Raw genomic sequence first — 22451 nt, 5'->3', positions numbered from 1 at the left:
TTCAGGGTATCCATAGAAAAGGAAACAGAGGAGGAACCTACATTTTCATTGTTTATCAGAAATGTTTCTCATTTTGCTGTACATTCCTTTTGTAGGACGAGTTCTCTGTTAAAAACACTGGACAAAAAAGAAAAGAAAAAATATGAAAGATAAAACCAAAAAACAAATCTGTAGTGAAAATCTTCTCTAACTTTGGATTAAGAGGTAACTGATCTTTTTAAGAAGAGAAATCAGTTACTCTGTAAATGTTCTGATGGCATGGATTCATCTTACTGACCTCAGCATCCCTTTTTAAAAACATTCAGGGTTTTGTTTGCAATATTATGTTATTCTAAACTGTGATTGAATCAATAGGAAATTGAAAGATTTATTATGCATTTATGCATTACTGTGTCTTGAGTGTAAAAATATTGCAGTTTAAAATTTGGATTTAAAGTGTTGGAAATGAAAGTTATAAATCCCAATAGATTGTCTGACAGCAGCTTTTCCTAGAGGATGTGCTGCATCACAAAGACTTCATCAGTGGGGTTTGGAGTGCTTGGATCTTTGTCCTGTGCCACTCTGGGATGTCATGGAATGGAACTTCACCTGCCACCAAAGCTCCTTGGACCTTGTGTCCCCCAGGCAGGCACAAAGTGTTTGTGCTGCTCCCCTTTTTGCACAAACCCACAGAGAGCTGGGATTTTTCCAAGTCTCATGTCTGCATTGGGCCATATTCCTAGAGAAGCAGCAGCCCATCCTGATGAATATGGTGAGTTATATGGATGGTTGTGAGCTCCACTTCCTACCTAGAAATCCTGAAACTGCTTCTGAATGCTGCTCCTTCAGCTCTTGGACACCTTCTCACACAGAGCTGGGAAAAAAATCTCCTGGCCACCAGTTAAATGGCGAGTTATGCCAAAGTTAGAGCTCTGTGGGAAATCTCTATCCATCCCTATCCTATTAATATACCAATATGTGGGGGTGTGCATGGATTTGTCTTGTGTACAAAGGAAGGAGTGTGCAAGCAACGTGATTGACACTTTCACTGTCCGTGTTCATCCCATACCCATGGGTACAGAGACGTTATGGAAACCCTGGCACCAACAGAGTCTTCTGTCCCTGGATACAGAGACATCCAAGAGCCCCTGGCACATACAGACCCTTCTGCCCATGGATACAGAGACATCCAAGAGCCCCTGGCACACACAGACCCTTCTGTCCCTGGATACAGAGACATCCAAGAGCCCCTGGCACACACAGACCCTTCTGCCCATGGATACAGAGAAATCCAAGAGCCCCTGGCACACACAGACCCTTCTGCCCATGGATACAGAGACATCCAAGAGCCCCTGGCACACACACAGACCCTTCTGTCCCTGGATACAGAGACATCCAAGAGCCCCTGGCACACACAGACCTTTCTCTCCATGGATACAGAGACATCCAAGAGCCCCTGGCACACACAGACCCTTCTGTCTCTGGAGGACGGAGCGTGGTGGGTGGGGGTGGTTGGTGGGCAGTGAGTCCCGGACAGCAGGCCAGACCCGGCTCCAGCCCTACCAGGCCCTGCCAAGGCTCAGTGCAGGATCCTCTGGAATGGGAAAGCCATTCAGCCTTCTCCCTGCCCAGAGGGGCAGTGCTGGCCTGGCAGCACAGGTTGTTTTCCCCTCAGGCTGCAGGAGATGAGAACACAACACTTGCCAGCACTGAGTGCGAGGCACAGCTCCGGCTGCTCCCCATGAACCTCAGCTCTGGGAGCACTGTCTGCCCCAAGCTCCAGGGGCTGCAGTGGGAGCCCGGCTGGGCTCTGCCCTGGGGCCATCCTGCTGGGACAGCTGGACACAGGGAGCATTCAGCTGCCACAAACAGCCAAGCCAGGGCTGCAGGGCAGCTGCTCCAGCCCGGACTGCACTGCTGTGTGCTGTGCTCTGGGGCTGGGGCTCCACACACAGGGGACTGGACTGGTGTGCCAGAGGACACAGAGAAGCTTCAGCTTCAGCCTCACTGAGGTGGGTGCATCGGCTGGGAAGAGTGGGGAGGCTCAAGGGGATTCACAGAGCTCATCCTGCTGCAAGGATGAAGGGAGTGGGAACTCAGCAGTGAGGAGAGCTGAGGGCTGGAGAGTGGCTCTGAATGACACTAAAATCCCACTGGACCTCTGAGACATTGCTGCTCCTCAGCCAGTGACAGCATGAGTCCCTAAACCTGGGGCTCGGCCTTCCTTGTGGTCAGAGGCATCAAGATAGTCAACAGAGTGATGGAGACAGCAATGGGCTGGGAATTCACTGGGGGGAAAAAAAGGGAGTAGTTGAGAAGTAAAAGGCAGGTGGGGGAGAGAACTGTTCAGAGAAGGGCTGAGCTACAGCTTGAGCAAGCTGAAAAATGTCATTTGGAGTCATCCCAGATTGATTTGATTTCAGAAGGTATTGAACAAGTTTAATTTTTTGGGAGGTGTCATGTTTTCTCTTGGAGGTGTACACTCTGCAAACTAGAGCTGTGTTGCCAAAATGCTCAAGCAAGTCTGTGCTGCAGGTGACACCATTTCTTCTTTGGCTGATTCCGGCCCGGTGCTGAGCTCCAGCAGAGCCCTGGCAGAGCCCAGAGCAGCCTCAGCATCTGCAGAGCCCGGCTGCAAGGAGAGAAAGCAGAAACTGCCCGTCAGCTGATGGCTCCTGTCCCCTTGTCCCAGCTGCCCATGGTGCCCAGGCCATGCTGGCCGTGCCCAGAGCTGTGCCCAGAGCTGCCCATCAGTGCTGCCTTTGGGAGCAGGGCAGGAGGGCAGGACATGTGCCCAGCCTGCAGCCAGCCATGGCACATCCACCTGCTCAGCAGCTGCCCAGAGCAGGATGCTCCTGTGCTCGCTGCCATCTCCCAAAAGCTCTGAGCCCACCCTGCCAAGCAGACGGGGACCCACCTCATGCCATCCATGGCTGGAAGAAAAGCTGGTCCCAAACGATGTCCTCAGCCTGCTCCAAGGGCACGGCCCATCCACGCCGCAGCTGCTCTCAAGAACTTCCCGATCCAGACTGGACCAACCAGAATGCTTCCTCTAGAAAAACAAACAACAAATTGTTGAAAATAGATTACAGACAAAAAGGGAAAAAAAGAACAAAGGTAAAAATCATATCTCTGTGAGGGGATTGAGAAACGCCCAAGGCATGCCAGGGAAAAACCCAGCCATGTGTGAGCAAAGCCCAGGCTTCCTCCCTTCCCCCTGCACTGTTCCCCACAATAACCATGATCCCCAAGCAAACAAGGGCAGTGGAGCAGCCCAAGCCCTTCCTTGCCTGCACAGCAAAGCAGCCCCTGCACAGGTTCTGGAGTCCCACCTCTGCTCCCACCACAGGGGTTTGTTTGTGTTGGGCTGGCTGCCCCAGCCCCATCCCCAGCCTGGGGCACGGTGGGTGCTGGGGACTGTTGGCAGGGCCAGGAGCCCACTCCCATTTCGTACCCACCCCAGCCCATGCCCCCAGCCCTGCCAAAAGCAGCTGGGCAGCTGACTGAAGAATTAGTTGCATCCGTCCCAGCAATGAGTGGGGTGGGAACTTTTGGGTTGAGGCCAGGCTGTGCAATACCCAAATCTGGGAGCATCCCCCTGCATGTGGACTCATCTGTAAATTTGCTGTGCAGCCAGGCTTTGAAGAAGGTGCCAGAATTGAAGTCCATCATCTTAAGTTTACCAGTGGCCAGGTCCAGGAAGAGGCTGTCATCCTTGATGTGATCCTCGCTGTCTCCTGCAGCAGCAGCCCCACCTGGTACAGCTTCTCTGGGGGCTCCTTCTACTTCCCTGGGCTCCGACCAGGCTGTCAGGGTTCTGTCCAGGGCCCCAGCTGTCAGGGAACCAGGACAAGCAAAACCAGCTTGGATGGTGGCCACCAGTGCTGGGCAGAGCAGCTCAGCTCCAGCACAAGGGCTGTGTGCTCCCATCTGATGAGCCCTGGGCAGTGACACAGGCAGGACAAAAAAGTCTGGGGTTCCTTTGCTTCTCATTGCCAAGGCATGTGTGCAGATGTAACTTACCGGGGCCCTGCAGCACAGTGTGCCTGTGGCTCTCTCCCTTCTTCTATGGCAGATGAATATCCTGCATCCAAGGATGACAGAACACCTCTTCTAATGAGGGTCTGTCCCAGTCCAGCATGGATAAACACCGCCTGATCAGATCTTGGCATTCTGGGCAGAGAAACCAGAAACCGCTGGTCAGTTGGAGAAGGCTCCTGTTGGCTTTGCCCAACCATTCCCTGCCCACTCCATGCTGGATGTGCTCAGAGCTGGGCCTAAACTTTCCCATCAGTTCCCTGTTTTGAAGGCGAGCAGGAGAGCAGGACATGTGCCACCTCCTCAGCAGCTGCCAGAGCGGGATGCTCCTGAGCCCGCTGCTGTCTCCCAGCACTGGTATTGCACCCATGCCCAGAGATGAGGATCCACCTGAAGAAAGCCGTTGTGGCAGCGAGAGCTGATGGTCCCAGCTGATGTTCTGGTCCCTCCTGAAAGGGTGCTCCCCGCAGACCATCTGGTGCAGCATGATACCCAGGGACCAGATGGTAGCTGGCTTGCCATAGTACCAGCCAAAATGGGTCCATTCCGGGGGGCTGTATGATGGTGTTCCTATGGAATACAGATGGAGTTCATCAGGGGGATGCTGCTGCTCCCAAAGGCTGGCCCCAGCATCCCTGGGCGTGCAGGGGCTGCCCCAGTGGTACGCAGGTTGACCCACTGCCCCTCTTTCCAACACATGGGGTTGGAAAAGAAGCCATCGGTGTTGGAAGAGGGCAGCAGAAGCCCTGGCAAGGCCCAACCATGACAGAAACACACTTAGTGCTGAGGGAAAACCATGCCTTCATCCTCCATGCCTGCATTGCCCCAAAAAACAAACCCAGAACAAACCAGGTGAGTGGAGGAGCCCAAGCCCTTCTCACCTGCACACCAAACTGGCTGGGGCACAGGTTCCAGGCCCCCCCATCTCTGCTACCCTCACCTACGGGTGTTTTTGTTGGGCTGGCTGCCCCAGCCCCAATCCTGGGCAGAGTGGTGGGCAAAGGCTGCCAGCAGGACTGGAAGCTGGCTCCCCACCCAGCCCTGCTCAAACCCAACTCAGCTGAAATCTCAGGGCCATGAAGGGCAGCAAAAGGGAGAATCCCCGCTGCCACACCCAGCTTGGGCCCTGAGATGCTGGGCCATGAGATACCAGAACCAGGAGCACACCCCTGTGTAGGCTCACCTGCAAAGCGAATGTAGGCTGTCTCTTGCAGGTAGGTGCCACAGCCGAAATCAATCAGTTTGGCTTGCCCGGTGGCCAGGTCAACGAGGATGTTCGCTGGCTTGATATCGCGGTGCAGGACCCCGCAGCTGGTGCAGTGCCGCACGGCCTCCAGCACCTGGCGGAACAGCTGCCGCGCCACCCCCTCGGACAGGAAGCCCCATGCCCGAATGAAATGGTGCAGGTCCTGACAGTGCTCCGGCCGCTCCAGCACCATCAAGATGTCGTTGGGGAGCTCAACCCACTCCAGCAGCTGGACCACGCCGGAGAAGCCACTGGACACCTTGTCCAGCAGCACAATCTCCAGGGGAGCGCTGGTGCCGTCGGGCTGCGGGAGGAGCACGATGCTGTCAGTGGGGCTGATGCCGTGCCGGGGGTCAGGAAGCCCTCAGCCAGCCCGGGATGCTCTGCGCCCTGCACTGGCCCCATGCCCGCTCTCCCTCGAGGCGTCCTGGCAGGCCCTACCCTGCCGGGCCTCAGTTCATCCCTGCCCAGCACAGCACCTCGCTCACTCACCAGCTCACCCCAGTGATGGACGCAGTACCGTGGCACCCTTTTGATGGCCACCTGCAAGGCAAGTGCAGAACAGGGCTCAGCTCGCTGTCCACCCTGCCCAGTGCCATCCTCCTCCCGCCTCCGCCCTGCTCCTCCTCCTCCACCCCCTCCTCCTGCGCCCGCCGCCGGCCCCGCCGCTCACCGGGGCGCCGTCCGAGAGCCGCGTTGCTGCGAAGACGCTGCCGAATCCGCCCCGGCCCAGCAGCGAGCCCAGCCGGTACCGCTCCTTCAGGCGCTGCTGCGCCTTCCCTGCGGGCGGGACGCGGCTGTCAGCGCTCGGCCCGGGGCCAGCAACGGCCCCCGAGCGCCCCTCACCCGCCCCGGCCCGGCCATGCCCCGGCGTTCGCTCTCTGGAACAAGACAGCGGCGGCTCGGGGCCGGGGGCCGCGCTGCCGAGCGGCGGAGCTCGGGCCGGGTAAGCCGCAGCGGAGGCGGCGGGAGCGGCGGGGCCGCGTGTGTCCTCCGCGGGCCCCAGGAGGAGCCGGGGCCGGGGCCGGGGTCGGGGCCGGGCTCGGGGCCGGGCTCGGGCTCGGGCTCGGGCCAGGCGGAGCCAAAAGCCGGCGATGCCACCCCAGCCCCAGGCACTGATCCCCGCCCAGCAGCGCCACCGCCAGCACGGCCAGAGCCGGGCTGAGGCCAGGCGGCGGCGGGACGGCCGGGGGCGGGCACGGGGCAGCCCCGCCCGGGGCCGGGGGCGGGCCGGGGGCATGGCCCGGCCGGGCAAGGGGAGAGGGAGGCGGGGAGAGGAGGGGAGACCGGGAAAGGGAGAGCGGGAGAGGTGCGGGACAGCGGGAGAGGGAGAGGGAGAGGAGAAGGGAATCTGAAGTTTCTTCTCTGGCTGTCGCTGCTGCTGCCGCTGCCGCTGCTGCCGCCGCTGCTGCTGCTGCCGCTGCCGCTGCTGCTGCCGCTGCTGCTGCTGCCGCTGCCGCTGCTGCTGCCGCTGTTGCAACTGAAGCTCCGGGGCCGTTTGTCCCCGTGTCCGTTTGTCCGTTGCCCGCTCGCGCCCACCCCGAGCCCCACGTTCCCCGAGGGCAGCCCCTGAGCCTGTCCAAACACGGGAACTTTGCCGAGTTCAGCCAAGAGCCAGAGTCTGGACTCCTGCACAGTGGCTCAGGAATCCCCTCGGTCCCTGCTGTGCATTGTCCCTGCTGAGGGTCAAACACTCTCAGAGCGCAATCCCTGAATGCAGAATTTGTACCTGACCCAAGCACTGCACTTACCTCTCCAACATTGCTTTCCAAGAAAAACAGGGAAAGCCAAACTGTGTGTAGGTCATGGTAGCTTAAAATGTCTAAAACTTGCCAACTCATGGATCTTAGAGGTGAGATCTGGTTGGAATTAATGGGATGGACAACTAGTGCAAGATGGAAAAGGGGAGCATAAAAATAAATAGAGAAAAACGTCTTGAATTGTTTCAATTTTCATTTAATTTCTTAAAAGCACTTTCAGTTTTTCCAGAAACTTCTCCTCAGTCCTGTATGCTTTTTCCAAGAACCTTTCCTGAAGAATGAGGTGCAGCTTCTATCACAAGATGTGCCACCAACTGCAGCTTCTCTTGGCTTTCCACACTGTGTGTGCAGCACAACACTTGCAGCAAAGCAGGACAAATATTTGAAGAATTTGGCAGCTTGTTCTTTTCTTTTCCTTGTGGGCTGGGCAGTTGTGCCATTGGTAAGGTTTTCATTGTTACTGTTCTACCCTAAGAAAACATGACAGGCTACCAAGAACTCCTGGGGAATGCAAGCCTGACTGAATGCAGAGAAACAATCTGGAGAGCCTGCAGCCAGAAGTGGAGAGCTGTGTGATCATCATTCCAACACCCCCAAGGACATCTTGAAAGTGATCTAGAAGATGAAAATGGGGTGACAGAGGGAGTTTGTTTCTGTGCTCACTTCAGATTCTTCTACATCTGAAATCAATTCTAAAATCTCCATCTAAATCAAGAGTACAATCAGTTCATGAAAAGCACCAGAAAAAACTGTACCTCTCAGGAGATGACTGAAAGAATCTGAAAAGGAAAAATGCAGGAGAAATGCATTTCTCAGCACTGCAGTATTTGCCTGCCTGAAACCCTCCTCCATTTCCGCCCCATCCCTGGATCTGTTGGTGTCAGTTCTGTATTTGCTGGTGCCTCCAGCCCTGAATCCCCTCATCTACAGCCTGAGGAACCAGGAGCTCAAGGCTGCAGTGTGGAGACTGATGACTGGACATCTTAGGAAGCATTAAACTGATTGCCAATTTCTGCAAATCACTTGTAATAAAATTAATTTTTGATAGTTCTGTTGGTTTGTTTCTTTGATTTCCCTGTCTTTTTTTTTTTTTTAAATATTCTTCCTAAATCTAGATCATTGTTTCTGCTATTTCTGACTTTGTTTCTCTCCACATTCACCATGGCCGCAGACTGTGACAATGAGCAGCTGTGCACTCAGTGGCTTTAGATGAATTAAGAATTTCCCAGCAGAGTTTTCTTCAGGGATGCCCTTTTGTTGCCTTCTCTGGAGCTGCAGCAGCAATGTCTGTGTGCAGAGCTGGGGCAGATCAGTGCTGGCACAGCAGCTGTGCCCAGCAGCAGCAGCAGCACTTGGTGTTGCCAGTGCTGCTGCCGTGGCCCTGCCCCGCTGCCCTGGTGGCCCTGGTGTTGCTGCAGGGCCTGAGTGCTCTCGGGGCCGGGCACAGTCCTGGGGGTGGCAGTGCCGGGGCTGCAGCAGGGACAGGCCATGGGCACTGCTGGGGCAGCGCTGACGCCTCAGGCCAGGCCCTGGGGGCTCCAGGCTCCTTGCCCAGGCTCTCTCAAGAACACGGCCAGGCCAATGCTCAGCACAGAAAAGCCCCAGGGTGAGCAGCCCCAGGCTGGCTGTGGACAGGCTGGGGGCAAACAGCATGGCTGGGGCTCTGCAAGGGCCCTGGGGGAGACGGGAAGGAGCAGCAGAGCAGGTGCTGATCCCTCAAGTCCTTTTCTGCCTGGCTGCTCTCCAGCCACTCTGTCACCAGCCTGTAGTGCTGCAGGGGATGTTGTGGCCAAAGTGCAGGACCCGGCACTTGGTCTTGTTTAACCTCACCTTGTTGGATTTGGGCCCTGGATCCAGCCTGCCCAGGGCCCTGTGCAGAGCCCTCCTCTCCTCCAGCACATCCACACTCACACCCAGCTTGGTGTTATCTGCAAATTTGCTGATGCTGGACTCAATCCCCTCAGCCAGACCAACAATGCAGATACTGAAATCCACCCTAGCTGGCTCTGATCCCTCAGCCATCCTGTGGGTGCCCTGTGATGGCTCTCAAGGTGATCTGTTCCATAACCTTGCCAGGCACCCAAATCAGGCTGACAGGCCTGGAGCTCCCCAGATCCTCCTTCCAGCCCTTCTTGGGGATGGGCTCACATTGGCACCTCCACTCCTCTGGGACCTCCCTGCTGATCCAGGACTGATGGTAAATGATGGAGAGCAACTTGGGGAGATCATCCACCGGCTCTCTCATCCCCCTACGATGGAACCCATCTGCTCCCAGAGACACCTGTGAGCACCTGCGTGGCTCAGCAGGTCCCCAGCTGCTTCCTCCTGGATTCCAGGGGGCTGTTCTGCTGCCTGTGCCCATCTACCAGCTCAGGAGAACACTTGTCCTGAGGATGGCCTGTCTTATTGTTGAAAACTGAGGCAAAGAAGGGGTGAAGTACCTCACCCTTTTCCTCATGTTTTTTAACCATATCCCCCACAATAAGAAATACAGATTGTCCTTAGCCCTCTTTTTTCCATTAATGTACTTATAAAAACATTTTTATTATCCTTCACAGAAGTATCCAAGTTAAGTCGTAACTGAGCTTTCACCTATCTAATTTTCTATCTGCACAACCTAACAACATCCTTAAAAATTTCTTGATTTACCTGCCTCTATGTCCAAAGGTGATGCACCCTCTTTTTAACCCCTAAATTCATGCAAAAGCTCCATGCCCCGCCAAGCCAGTCATTTCTTCCTCTGGGTCATCTTTCTGCAAAAAGGAACAGCCTACTCTTGCTCCTTCAAGGTTTCTTTACTGAAGTGTGTCCATCCTTCCTGGAACCCTTTGTTTTTAAGGGCTGTTTCCCTTAAAAGAATCAGTACATGATTTAGTACTCCCCAAATCTGCATCCTCAATAGGCCAAAGTCTGCCCTTAAAAGTCCAGTGTAGAAGATTTATTGATGCCCCTCCTCCTTTCATGGAATATTTTAAAACTCAATATTTTCACGGTTCACTGTGCCCTAAACAGCCTCTGACCAGCACTTCTCCCACCAGGCCTTCTCTGTTCATGAACAGCAGGAGACAGAGCTTTCCTTGAGAGTGGGAATTGCAGGAAACCTCCCCAAAGCGCAGCTTGGAAGGTTCAGCCTGCAGCTGAGGAGAAAGCAAAGTCCCAGCCAGGGTAGAATTGTGGTGCTCGAGGTGTGGCAGCGTGAGGCTGGGCCATGGCCGGCTCTGTGTGCCAGGAGCCGGCAGCGCTGGGTGCAGGGAGCCCAGGGAGGGCACAGAAACGCTGGCTGAGAAATGCTGGGGCACAGCGAGAGGGGCGAGTGCAGCCGGCCAGGGCACAGGAGCAGCACGCACAGGGGGCACAGCCTGCAGGACAGATGGCCGAGGGCTGGGCAGGGCTGGCAGGGCCACAGGCACCCAGGCCTTTGTGCCCTGGGCTCGGGCAGCGCCTCGGGAGGCCCCACAGCAGGAACTTTCCTGGCAGGGGCTGCACTTTGGCTCTCCCTCGGCCTCCCTGGCCAGGCTGGCAGGGGCTGCAGGTTGATGGCATTTGTCCTTGCTGCCCCTCACATCCCCCTGCCCCACAGAGAGCCCCGAGCCACCCGTGAGGGACAGGCCCTGCTGGCCCAGGCTGGGCTCAGGGCTTGGCCTTTCTGCTTCCCCCAGCCAGCCCAGGCCTTGCTCAGCATTGCACTTCCCTGCCCAGAGCCTTGGGCTCCCTGCACTCCTGGCCTCAAGGATCTGCTCTCACCAGTCCCTGGGGAGCCTTTGGCACTCCCTGCCCTCACTGGGGCCCAGCCATGCTCCAAGGCACTTGGAGTTTTGCTGCTGACTCCTTGAGCAGCTTCTTCATCCTTCTCTCAGTGCCTGAGGCTCCTGGACCCAGCCCCAAATCCACCGTGGGGCTGATTAAAACACAGAAAGCCCTCAGGAGCTCTTTGTCTCCCTTCAATTGTCTTCAAGTCTCCAGGGCTTGTGCAGCTGCTTGGAGTCAGTCTGGAGTTCTGTTAAGGAGGGAGATTTCAAAGTGCACCGACCGCATGATGGTTGGTTTTAATCATATGGGTGGTTTTTTATTTTTCAGTTCAGAAAAGAGGTGAAAGAACAATTCCCCACGTGATCTTGATGCCGAATGTCTCCCTAGGAGATCTGGGCATGGAGAAGAACGAGCACCTTGCTGGCTGACCCATTTTGGACAACCTGCTCCTCACCCCCCGCCTCACCATGTCTGACATCGCCCATCTGGACTGACATCCCAAAACATAAAAAAGTGTGCATTTTTAAAATAAATTAGATTGATTAATTTATAAAATTATAATTACAGATTTTTAATTTATATTAGTATTACTGTATATTTCTATTACCTTTGATATTTATGTGAAAAATTGAATACATTTTTTAGCAATCAAAAAATTATTTGCCATTGGTTTTAAATAAAACAATTCCTTTCATTAAATCATTGACCACTACTGGCCATTTATTTCTCCTTCTTAATGCTAATTAGTGCTATTTTTAGATCTTTTGACATATTTTTTTATTATTTTCATGCACAGGGTAAAAGGGGCCACTTTGGGGTCCCTGGAGACATTTCTGGGGCACATTTGGGTCTGGGCAGTGTGATAAACAAGTCCACTGAATTTAAGGATCAAATAATTATCTTTATTATTTTTGAAAGCAAGAATAAGCAAGGACAGCGCTGGGCAGCCCGGACTCTCCGCTCCACTTTGGCTCACAAAATTCCTATCCCCTGAGTCCACCTTTTATTGCCTTCTTCTCCGGGTTTAGGGATGACGTGATCTGTCTTCTGTGCTTGCTCATTCAGTTGCTAGGGGTCTTTTTCTGCCTTCTGGTGGTCGTGGGATGACGGCTTAGTCCCCCTTAGTCTTCCTCTTTGTGAACACTGAGTGAACTTATGCCTTATAAGACATATCTATACACTTTTCTGCAAGCTAAGCAATTCTAGCAAGTTTAAGGATTGTTGTTACAGCTGCTTCTCATTACTTTCCTTTCACAGGGCATACCTTTACAATGGAATTCCCAAGGCACTATAGTAAACCAGCAACCATATGTATCTGCACAAGAAGTTTTCTTAGCTATTTAACTATTGTTTTTAATTGTATAGTTATTTAGCTATTGATTTAATTAATGAACAAACGTATTACTACTTTTTACACATGCCACCAAACTGAAGACTGGCATTATCCCATCCTCTATTTCCCTCTGGCATTCTCTTTCAGAGCACAGATGGGACAAAAACAGACAGTAGAATTGAGTCAATCTTTACCTTCAAAAGAAATTCAAGAGTCCCTCGCAAAGACCAATGCTTTGTCAGTTCAGGAGTCCCTGGCAGAAACCAATGTTCTGCGAGTTCAGGAGTCCCTTGCAAAGACCAATGCTTTGCGAGTTCAGGAGTTGCTCACAGAGACCAATTCTCCGCCAATTGACAGCGCTGGCTGACAGAAACCAATGCTGTGCCAACAACTGCCGTGGCAATGGCCGAGTGCAGCCGCCTGAAGGCGCCGAGGCTGTGAACGAGCAGCCAGGGCCGAGCTCTGGCACTGAGGCCGCGGCGCCGGCACAGACGCTGAGGGCCCGGGCGCGGTTACGAGGCAACCGCGGCACCGAGCGCGGGGCCGGGCCGGGCCGGGCCGCACGCATTGCCAAAGGACATTGGCACTGTCCCTGCTGACTTGACTCCTGTGCTTGCTGCAGAGCCTTTCTGTAGCCAGGAAAGTTTAAAATGTGCTGACAAAGGCACCTGTGGCAGGTCTGTACACTGCTCTTTGGACAGCACGAGGATTCCATCCTGGCTGCAGCCCCAGGAGGGGCTGAGGCAGCTGCAGAGGGGCTCAGCCTGGAGAAAAGGAGGCTCAGGGGGCCCTTCTGCCTCTGCACAACTCCCTGACAGGAGGGGACAGCCGGGGTTCGGGCTGTGCTCCCAGGAACAGGCACAGGAGCAGAGGGAACGGCCTCAGGCTGGGCCAGGGCAGGCTCAGCGTGGACACTAGGAGGAATTTCCCCAGGGAAAGGCTGCTCAGGCCTTGGCAGGGGCTGCCCAGGGATCTTGGCAGTGCTCATCCCTGCAGCTGTCCCAGGAAGGCCTGCAGGTGGCACTCAGGGCTCTGGGCTGGGGACAAGGTGAGCATCGGGCACAGCTGGGACTCCATGGTCTCACAGAGCTTTCCCAGCCTTCATGATTCCATGAGTCTATGATTCCATGAAGGCATGATTCAAAACAGAGTTGAACTCAAATCTATCATACACAAATATTACAAAGGTCAAAATTAATGTGAAATAAATTTATGATTATTCTTTAAGATTGAAATAATCGTATGTCAATGTTGCATATAGGTAAAGCCCTATAAAAGAAGAGCCTTGTTACCCTTGTAAAGTGATGGCTCAGGCCTGCTACTTTGGCTAAGTACAGCTAACAGCTAGCCTGACAAGTTCCTGTGAGAAAGCAATTTGCACCTGGGAGAAGAAAGACTTCTACCCACATCTTCTATGCAGGAGACAAGAATGGAAACATTCTTGAAACAAGAGAGGAAAGATTTTGACTGACATGTACATGAGCAACTACTAACCAATGAACTGAGTTGCACTAAGTTACTAACCAATTAAAATGAAACAGAATGTCTTTAGGAAACCATAGAAATATGAGCTGTGAAGAATAAAGATGGGCTGTTGTGCATGAAGAAATAGGTGTCTTGTCTGTCTCTATAGTGACATGCAAAGACAGCATTACATAAACTGACCAGCCACTGAAAATTTTGGAATAGGTGTTCTGACCATTTAATCTGAACAAATCCTTAACCACAAGAATGGAGGCTATAGCAAAAGCTGTAATCAAGGCACGGAAGCGGACACTGGAAATTGCAGGAATGGAACCCCAAAATATTCTTCTCCTATTAACAAAAGACTATTTACAATGGTCATTGCAGAATTCAGACACCTTGTTCCATTCAACAATGCCACTGTTGAATTTTTCGTGTCTCATTAGCAGTCATTTTCCAACTCATAAACTTTTCTCTTTACATCAACAAGAGGAGGAATTATCTTGGTTGTCAAAGCAACCTGTGGGAGGCCTCACAGTTTTTACTGATGCCAGTGGAAAAACTTCCAGAGCAGGCCTTACCTGGCAGAACAAAGGCAAATGGCTCAGTGAAATCCTTGAGGCACCAGGAGATTCCTTACAGATTCTTGAGCTACGTGCTGTCGTCAGAGTGTTTGAAAAGTGGCCAAATGATCCCGTTAACATGGTTTCTGATTCTCTTAATGTAGTGGTGCTGTCCAGCGCATGGAGCAAGCACTGCTGAAGGAAATGCAGAGAAATCCAGCACCAGGGGTTGTGGCAACTCTTTTTGCAACTGTGGCAGTGTCTCAATTCTCACAAACAGGATTATTTCATTACCTGTATTTGGAATTACTCTGGAATGGAGGGAGGCCTGGCCTTAGGTAAGGAGAAGGCTGACCAATTGGTGGCACCACTCTGGGCCTCTGCTTCTCCCAAAATGGATAAGTTTGGCCAAGCCAGAAAGGCTGATGAGTTTTTTCATCAAAATGTGAAAGTTTTACCCCAGCAATTTGGAATATGGCTGCAGGATGCTGAGGGAATTGTCACAAGCTGTCCACAGGGCCAGGCTATGATTGCTGGATTGGGTCCTGGAGCCAACCCCAGTGGTTCAGGGCCCCTGCAGCTGTGGCAAACTGATGTGACCATCTGCGCCTCTTTGGGTGGCTTTAAACGCATTCATGTGACCACAGACACCTTTTCTGCCATGGCTTGGGCCACTCCTGTGACAAGTGAAGGCTCTGGCTTTGGCATTCCACACTGGCCACGCTGCTTTGCTGTTATGGGCTTGCCTCAGGAAATCAGAACACACAACGGGGCAGTATACACAGCCTGGCAAACCCAGGATTTCTCAGCTCCTTGGGGAGTGAAGCATAGCACAGGCATTCCAGGGAACTCCACACGTCAGCTGTCATCAAAAGGACACATCAGGTCCTGAAAGGACTGCTTGATAAACAAAAAATGGGGCAGGATGGGCTGAGCCCACAGGACAGAGTGCTGAAAGCCGTCCATGCTATGAATCCTCTATGGTTAGTAGGCAATCACAGTGAACCACCAGCATTAACACATTACTCAGGTTTGCAGCAAGATTCTGAATTGGTACAGCATCGGCCAGAAATTTATTTTAAAAGTCCTAGGACAGGGTTATGGGAAGGACCTGCTGATTTACTGATGTGGGGAAGGGGTTATGTTTGTGGCATTACAGACAAAGAACCCTGATGGATACCAGCAAAGTGGGTTCATCTCTGGCTAGAAAAGGACACTCTGATCCCTAATACCACTAATGAACTTACAACCAGCAACACCTGAAAACATCCATTGCCCTCAGAGCTGGAAACGCTTTTGTTATCCTTGGGTGAGATTAGAATGAGTGGGTGTGGAGCACACAGGTGGTGTGAGTTTGAGGGAGGAAGCTTTGCAAGGTGTGGGGTGTGCAGCTGTTGGCACAGCCAAGAATTCAATACCTGGGTGGTGTTATCCCAAGGGACAGGAAGAACAGGAAATTCCCCTGAAGCTGCTCAAGAAGCACTGAGCTTGTTTGAAAATCAAGAGCAATTGGGGCAGGCTATTCAGTGGTATCGTAGTGAACTCCAGAAACTTGAGCAGAAAGAGAGAGAATAAAATCAAGGATATTGAGTGTGGTAAGGAAATATTTATCCCTAGGACCTGGGGAGTTAGACCTGATCAGGGGAACAAACAAAGAGAAGCTGGAAAGAAAGGAACCAGGAAAGAAGGAACAGAGGAAGGGCTCAAAGAGCAAGAGGCACAGTTAGTTCAGATTTTGTCCCTGATCTCAGAGGGGAAGGGTTCTTTACCAATGAGCAAGATGAAGAACAGCTTTAAATTAGAGAGGTGGGGTTTTGGGAGATTTTTTTCTATTGGCTGTAGTATGTGGTAACATCTGTAGTGCAGAGGAAATTAACCCACCAGGATGGCACTGACAGAATATGTGGCTTACTTGGGCCAAGGCTGCTGGGGTGGATTCCTCTCGTTTATCCTTGGCCATGCCTGGAGATCCCTTCCGCACAGGTCTAATTGGTATCCCAGTAAGTGATTTTACTGGTTTTGCAAGGTGGGTAGGAGCTAGAGGAAAGCCATACGTGGAAGCAAATAGATCAAGCATGGAGAATCATTGGTGTAACATCAGCAGAGGTGGTACAAAATTGGACAGATGCAAAAGGCTGGGAATTAAGCCAAAGGGCGAAGGCTTCCAAGCAGGTATGATAACACACACAATCCCTGAATGAAACCGGACTAGAACCCCAAGAACCAGACCTGTTAGGATCAGCTCCTAGAAATTACTGCTTGTTTTTTAACTACTTTCTGGAAGCAAAAATAACCAATTTGAGCAATGTTCTAGTCCCACATTCCAAGAATAATAGTGTCATCCTTAATCCCAATTCTCCATTATATCAGAACAAGGCCAAATATTGCCACATTGGACTTATCCTGGCAGTGCTGGTGCAAATGAGACTGTAAGAAAGCTTCCACTTGGTGTCTTTTTAATCTGTGGGGACAGAGCCTGGCCTGCAATTCCAAGTAATCTCTTTGGTGGAACTTGTTACCTAGGAAAACTAAGCATGTTTTCCCCTAGCATGTGACAAATGCTGAATCAGACTATCTGGAGAGCAGGACACAGCAGAAGAACTAAAAGAGCAATCACAGGCTTAGGATCTAATTGTCATGATCATGTAGAGCTTTGGGGTGCTCCAGCACGAATCTCAGCATCATTCCTTGCTCCAGGTGTTGTGGCTGCTCAGGCTTTGACTACACTGAATAAGTTGGGATGCTGGGCAGCTAAACAACTGAACACAGCTTCAGCTGTTCTAAATCAAATGCTCACTGGTGGAGATAGTATTAGCCATGGCACACTGCAAAATAGAGCTGCTGTAGATTTGTTGTTGTTAGCACATGGGCACGGGTATGAGGACTTGGAAGGAATGTGTTGTATGAACCTCTCTGAGCATTCTGCATCCATTCACAGGAAACTCAACTACAGGACAACATGAAGAGATTGACTGTGAATGACTGAGGGTTGGATGAATGTTTTAAGGGGTGGGCAATAACTGGATGGTTGAAAGATATTGTAAAGGGAATTTTGTTAGTATTAGTAGTCATTACTTTATTGCTTTGTGTTATTCCATGCATAATTAAGTTGGTGACCCCCTTAGTAGGGAACACAGTAAAGAGGGTCTGGCTGGTGCAAGAAGGGGGAACTGTAGCAATGTATTTGAACAACTCAGGCCTCAGTGTGCACCAGCCATACCCTCTGCAACTGTTCTTATCAGAATTGTCTCAGGGCTCTGTGGAATTCATCAAGGTGACTGAGATATAAACTGTGCTAAAATAAGCACAAAGAAGCTGAGAAACAGCACACCAGGATGGCAGGAACTGGATAACAGGGGACTGTGAAACACCTGCATGGTGACCAATCACAGAGACTGAGAAATGGAGGCAGAGAACGAGGGAACGAGACAAAGGCAGGAAGCAAGAAGTGTGATCTTAGCAGTTTGTAGAATCCAGAAAAGTGTGTGTAATGTAAACAATAAACAGCTTCTGCTTGGTCACACCGGTCAGTTGTTCAGAAGTCCTGGTTTACCTGCAAGAGGGGGTGACTGGAAACATACTGGGAGAGGCTGGAACCATCCTAGGGGTGAATGGTAACACCTGGGACCATGCTGGGATCATAGTGGGATCATACTGGGAGTGACTGGGAGCCACAGGGCCCATGCTGGGAGTGACCTGGGCACCCCTGGGGGAACTGGGGCAACTGGCCCAGCTGGGGCTCAGGGTTGTTCTCCCCCAGGGCTGCCCCAGGTCCTGCTGCCACTTCGGACCTCACAGAGCCAGGGGAGAGGGGACAGGGACAGAGGAGAGCTGAGGGGCAAGGACAGGAGGCAGGGACAGGGGACAGGTGAGGGACAGGGGACAGGGAGAGGGGACAGGGCAGAGCCAGGGAACACGGCCTGGCTGAGGGACACTGAGCTCCAGCACTTGGGGCTGTTGCCCTTGGGCTCCCAGCACAGGCCCAGAGGCAGAATCCCCTCCAGAAACTGTTGTTTGCTTTCAGCTTTGCTCTGCAACATTCCCCAGGAGCCCCTGCAGCGGCTGCAGCCTGGCCGGGTGCCCGGGGCCACCAAAGCCGCTCCGGCAGTGCCCTCCTGCCCCGGGCAAGGCATACAACAGCCAAGGAAAGGCTCGTGCTGGGCTCAGGGCAGGCACAGGGCACTCCCCTGGCGCTGCCACGGGCACAGCAGAGCCGGCCTGGGCACAGCATTGGCATCCATGTCCCATGCAATCCCAGCAGGGATGAGGGCTCATTGTGTTACAAATGAGAAGCTTGACTAGGCCAATATTCAAGCAGCAATCAATTTATTAATTCATATGGTAAAGTATGAGCAATACAGGCTGGGTACAGGGGGGGAAGTTTTCCCTCCAGCTGCACACCGATAGTTGAGGCTTACAGGCATTGATAGGGGTACTCATAAGCTTTCTCAGCAGTTTCCGTTCCCAATTTTTACGTCACAATTCTATACACTATTATGATTTAGTTTTTCTCAGGATGTATCCCAGAAAGGAGTATCCCCAGATGGTGGGGTCCGGCTTCCGAAAGAAGAAAGAAGTCTCCCAGCTGGTGAGGTCCAGATTCCAGATGGGTCCACCTTCTAATTCCAAATCTCATAACAGTGATGTCCAGCTTCTCTTGGTCGAAATCATCAATCCTTGAGTAGATGTTCATCTTCCTTTCTTAAGCTGCTTTTCACTGTTTTTTTAATGTATCGAGATAAGCACGTTTCCTTTTTATATATTCTAAAGCTATGGTTTCAAAGATCCTTACTACGAGCAATATTCTAAAATTATACTTCAAAAGGTTATTATTGCAAAACTCTTTAAGGCTTAGCTACAAGCAGAAAGTTCCTGTCAAAGAGAAACATCCTTAAAGCTTGAATTCAAATGATCCTAAATCAACTGAAGACTTACAAAGGGTAATTGCGAACAAAGGATAGGTTCAAAGGCCTTCTTCCATGCTTTACCTCCTCAGTTATTTATTAGAATTTGTCTTCATAACTGTCCCATGGTCAGTTTCCACACAATCACAAATACACACGTTGCCTCTAGGAACCTGACACGAAACACAGCTTTGTATTTCCTAATTGCACTGCTGGCATTGCATTGGTCATCCATTCAAATCATTTCCCCATGGAATTCCCAGGGCAATGGGTTAGGGGGAGATCCATCCATGGAATTCTCACCTGGCTGGGATGAGAGAGATCCGGCCATGGAAATTCCATGGCAATTTCTGCATTCCCAAGGCCCTCATTCCTGAATCCCACATTCCCACAGGAACTCCCCTCCTCTTCCCACACCCACCTTTGTGCTCCAGAGCCTCCCGACCATGTCTGATGGATTTTGGGAGCTCTTCCACACAGCTGTGTCCCAGATAATGCTTCATCTGCTCCACCATGATCCCTTTGCATTCCCAGCACCTCCAGGTGATCCAGGTGGCACCGTCGGACACTGCAAAGCTCCTGGGTCCCAGCTGGAAGGAGATGAAATCCCACCCCTCGTAGCCATAGAGATCCCATCCCAGCCCCTCAGAGTCCTCCATTCCCACAGATCCCAGCCCAGCCCCCGGCTCCCCCCAGTCTCCCCTGCTCTGGTTGTACCGGCCCCGTCTCCAGGGCACTGTCGGCCACGGGCCCGTTCCTGTCCTTGAGCCGGGGCTGGCTATCCCAATATCCCAGCCCTGCCTATCCCAATATCCCAGCCCTGGCTATCCCAATATCCTAACCCTGGCTATCCCAATATCCCAGCCCTGCCTATCCCAATATCCCAGCCCTGGCTATCCCAATATCCCAGCTCTGGCTATCCCAATATCCCAGCCCTGCCTATCCCAATATCCCAACCCTGGCTATCCCAATATCCCAGCCCTGGCTATCCCAATATCCCAGCCCTGGCCATCCCAACATCCCAGCTCTGGCTATCCCAATGTCCCAGCCCTGGCTATCCCAATATCCCAGTTCTGGCTATCCCAATATCCCAGCCCTGGCTATCCCAATATCCCAGTTCTGGCTATCCCAATATCCCTGCCCTGGCCATCCCAACATCCCAGCTCTGGCTATCCCAATGTCCCAGCCCTGGCTATCCCAATATCCCAGTTCTGGCTATCCCAATATCCCAGCCCTGCCTATCCCAATATCCCTGCCCTGGCTATCACAATATCACTACCCTGGCTATCCCAATATCCCAGTCCTGGCTATCCCAATATCCCAGCTCTGGCTATCCCAATATCCCAGCCCTGGCTATGCCAATATCCCCGCTCAGCTCCCCCCACCATCCCCGCTCTCTGCGGCTCCATCCGGCCCCGCTCGCTGCCCCAGCGCTCGCAGGGGTCCCGTCCACGTCCCCCACAATCAAGGACTGGGGGACCCCGGGCCGTGTTGTATTGTGTTTTATTCTCCTTGTTCTCAGTTTGCAATGGTTCCCTGATGTAGCCCCGCTTCTTTCCTGAAAATGCTTTGCCCCAAGTGCCTTCCCTCCTCCCCCATGTCAATCCTCCCTGTGGCTGCAGAGCCATTCCCCAGTCTCCTCTCTGGGCCCCTGTCAATCCCTCGGCCTCCCTTCCCCTCTTTCCAGAATCTTCCCCCAGGGGCGTGGAGTGATTGGGCAGAGGTCAGGGCCCTCCCTTAAGGTGCTTCCTCATTTGTGCTCCTTCATGTCCATCTGCCCAGTTTGCACCCCCCCCGTTTCCCCCATTGGTTGTTGGATGTATCTTTGCCTTGTTTGCGCCCCCCTTTCCAAGCTGGTGCAGGGGCTGAGTGTGTGCTGTGTGCAGCAGGTTGCCCTGAGGGTCAGAGCTGCCCTGAGCCCTGAAATAAACCTTGGCTTTACCCTGCCCAGAGTGGGCCCTTTCTTCCTGCAGCAGCGTCTGCCAGCTGCTCCTGTGGTTTAGGGCTGGCAGCCCCGGCCGCTCTCCTGTAGCCCGGGCACAGGGGAGTGTCCCCCGCAGTCGAGCGTGTCGGGCTGGTCGGGCAGGGCCCAAACGGGCACTGAGAGGACGCGGCGACAGGGCCGGGCTGTGACAGCGCCACTGCCAGGTACTGCAGGGAGTGCAGAACTGGGGGGACAGCGAGATCGGGGCAGCTGGGGGGCTGAACGTGAGAGACTGGGGATCCAGGGGGGTCAAGAGGCCAAGGAAAGGGGGACTTGAAGGGCTGGCCGAGCTGGGAAGGAGGTTCAGGGGTCAGAGTCAAGGAAAGGGGGTGCAGGGACTGGGAGAGCTGGGATGGAGTGTGCAGGGAATCCTGTGCCCAGGAAAGGGGGTGCCGGGATGTCCTGGGAGTGAAAAAAGGAGGGTCTGGGGGCTGGAAAATGCAGGAATGGGGGCCCAGGGATCCCAGGTCAGGGAGAAGGGTGGGGCTGGGTGATGGGAGAGGCGGGGGGCCGGGGAAAGTTGAGTTGGTGCCAGATAAGGGGGTGCAGGGGGGTCTCAGTTCTGGACAATGAGGTAAAAGGGGGTCTCGGGTCTCAGGAATGGGGGTGCAGGAGGGGCTCAGGGTCACGGAAATGGGGGGCAGGGACATGGAGAGGCAGAAGGGAGTTCCAGGGGGCCTGGAGCCCAGGAAAGGGGAGTGCAGGGTTTACCAAAAAAGGTGGGACATGGCATAGGGACACCCAGCATGTTCAGGAAGGGGGAGTTCAGGGCATCTCTGGTTTTGCAGAAGGATGGGCCTCAGGGCAGGGAAAGGCTGGAATGGGGGTCCAAGGTGTTCCAGATTGTCCCAGGGTCAGGCACATGGGAAGTCTGGAGGTGCCCGGGGAGGTGGAGCTCAGCCCAAATATTCTGGGGAGTGCCTGGGTTGGGTTTTTTGGGGGGATGTTTGGAGAATGAAGAAGTGCAAGTCTGAGTGGAAAAGGCCCCTTGGGGGGACATCGGGGGGTGGCGGTGGCAGCTGGCGGCAGAGGCAGCCTGGAGGAGCAGAGCCCTGTGTCCCCCAGGAGCCCAAAGTGGGGAGCCCAGAGAGGGGGGAGCGCCGCCATTGGCGGGAGCCTCCAGAGGCTGGAGAGGGGCAGGGGGGACTCCTTGGAGCCCCTGCAGCCCAGAGCAGAGAATGAGGGGAGAAGGGAGCCCAAAAGGGAGCCCAAAAAGCCACGGCACCACTGAATGGGGAGCGAAGAGGGGGCAGCTTTTGGGATTGCTGGGACTGCCAGCAGGCTGGGGAGGGCGGGCACCGAGGAGAAGGGGGACCCCCAATGCAAGCGTGACCCCAGCAGCTGGGACAGGGGGGAACTCTAAACAGAAGAGGGTAGGGTCCAGGTACGGGGAGTTCCTGGGAGGCTTTTTCAACGCTGAATCTTGGTGT

General features: G+C 53.2%; 1 protein-coding gene across 1 annotated transcript in view; it reads left to right on the top strand.

The window, feature by feature from the left end:
- LOC135306179 (zinc finger protein 850-like) overlaps positions 1–22451 on the top strand; it is a gene marked incomplete at its 5' end in the record, with an annotated part of 412436 nt that overhangs the window by 104569 nt on the left and 285416 nt on the right. Inside the window, 1 exon segment of the mRNA XM_064429767.1 lies at positions 9454–9460. Within this exon segment, the coding sequence (XP_064285837.1) occupies positions 9454–9460 (7 nt within the window).

The sequence above is a fragment of the Passer domesticus genome, chromosome 8, assembly GCF_036417665.1.
Source record: "Passer domesticus isolate bPasDom1 chromosome 8, bPasDom1.hap1, whole genome shotgun sequence".
Classification (NCBI taxonomy): domain Eukaryota; kingdom Metazoa; phylum Chordata; class Aves; order Passeriformes; family Passeridae; genus Passer; species Passer domesticus.
The sequence above is the reverse complement of the archived record's forward strand: the minus strand, read 5'-3'. Positions and strand labels throughout refer to the sequence as shown.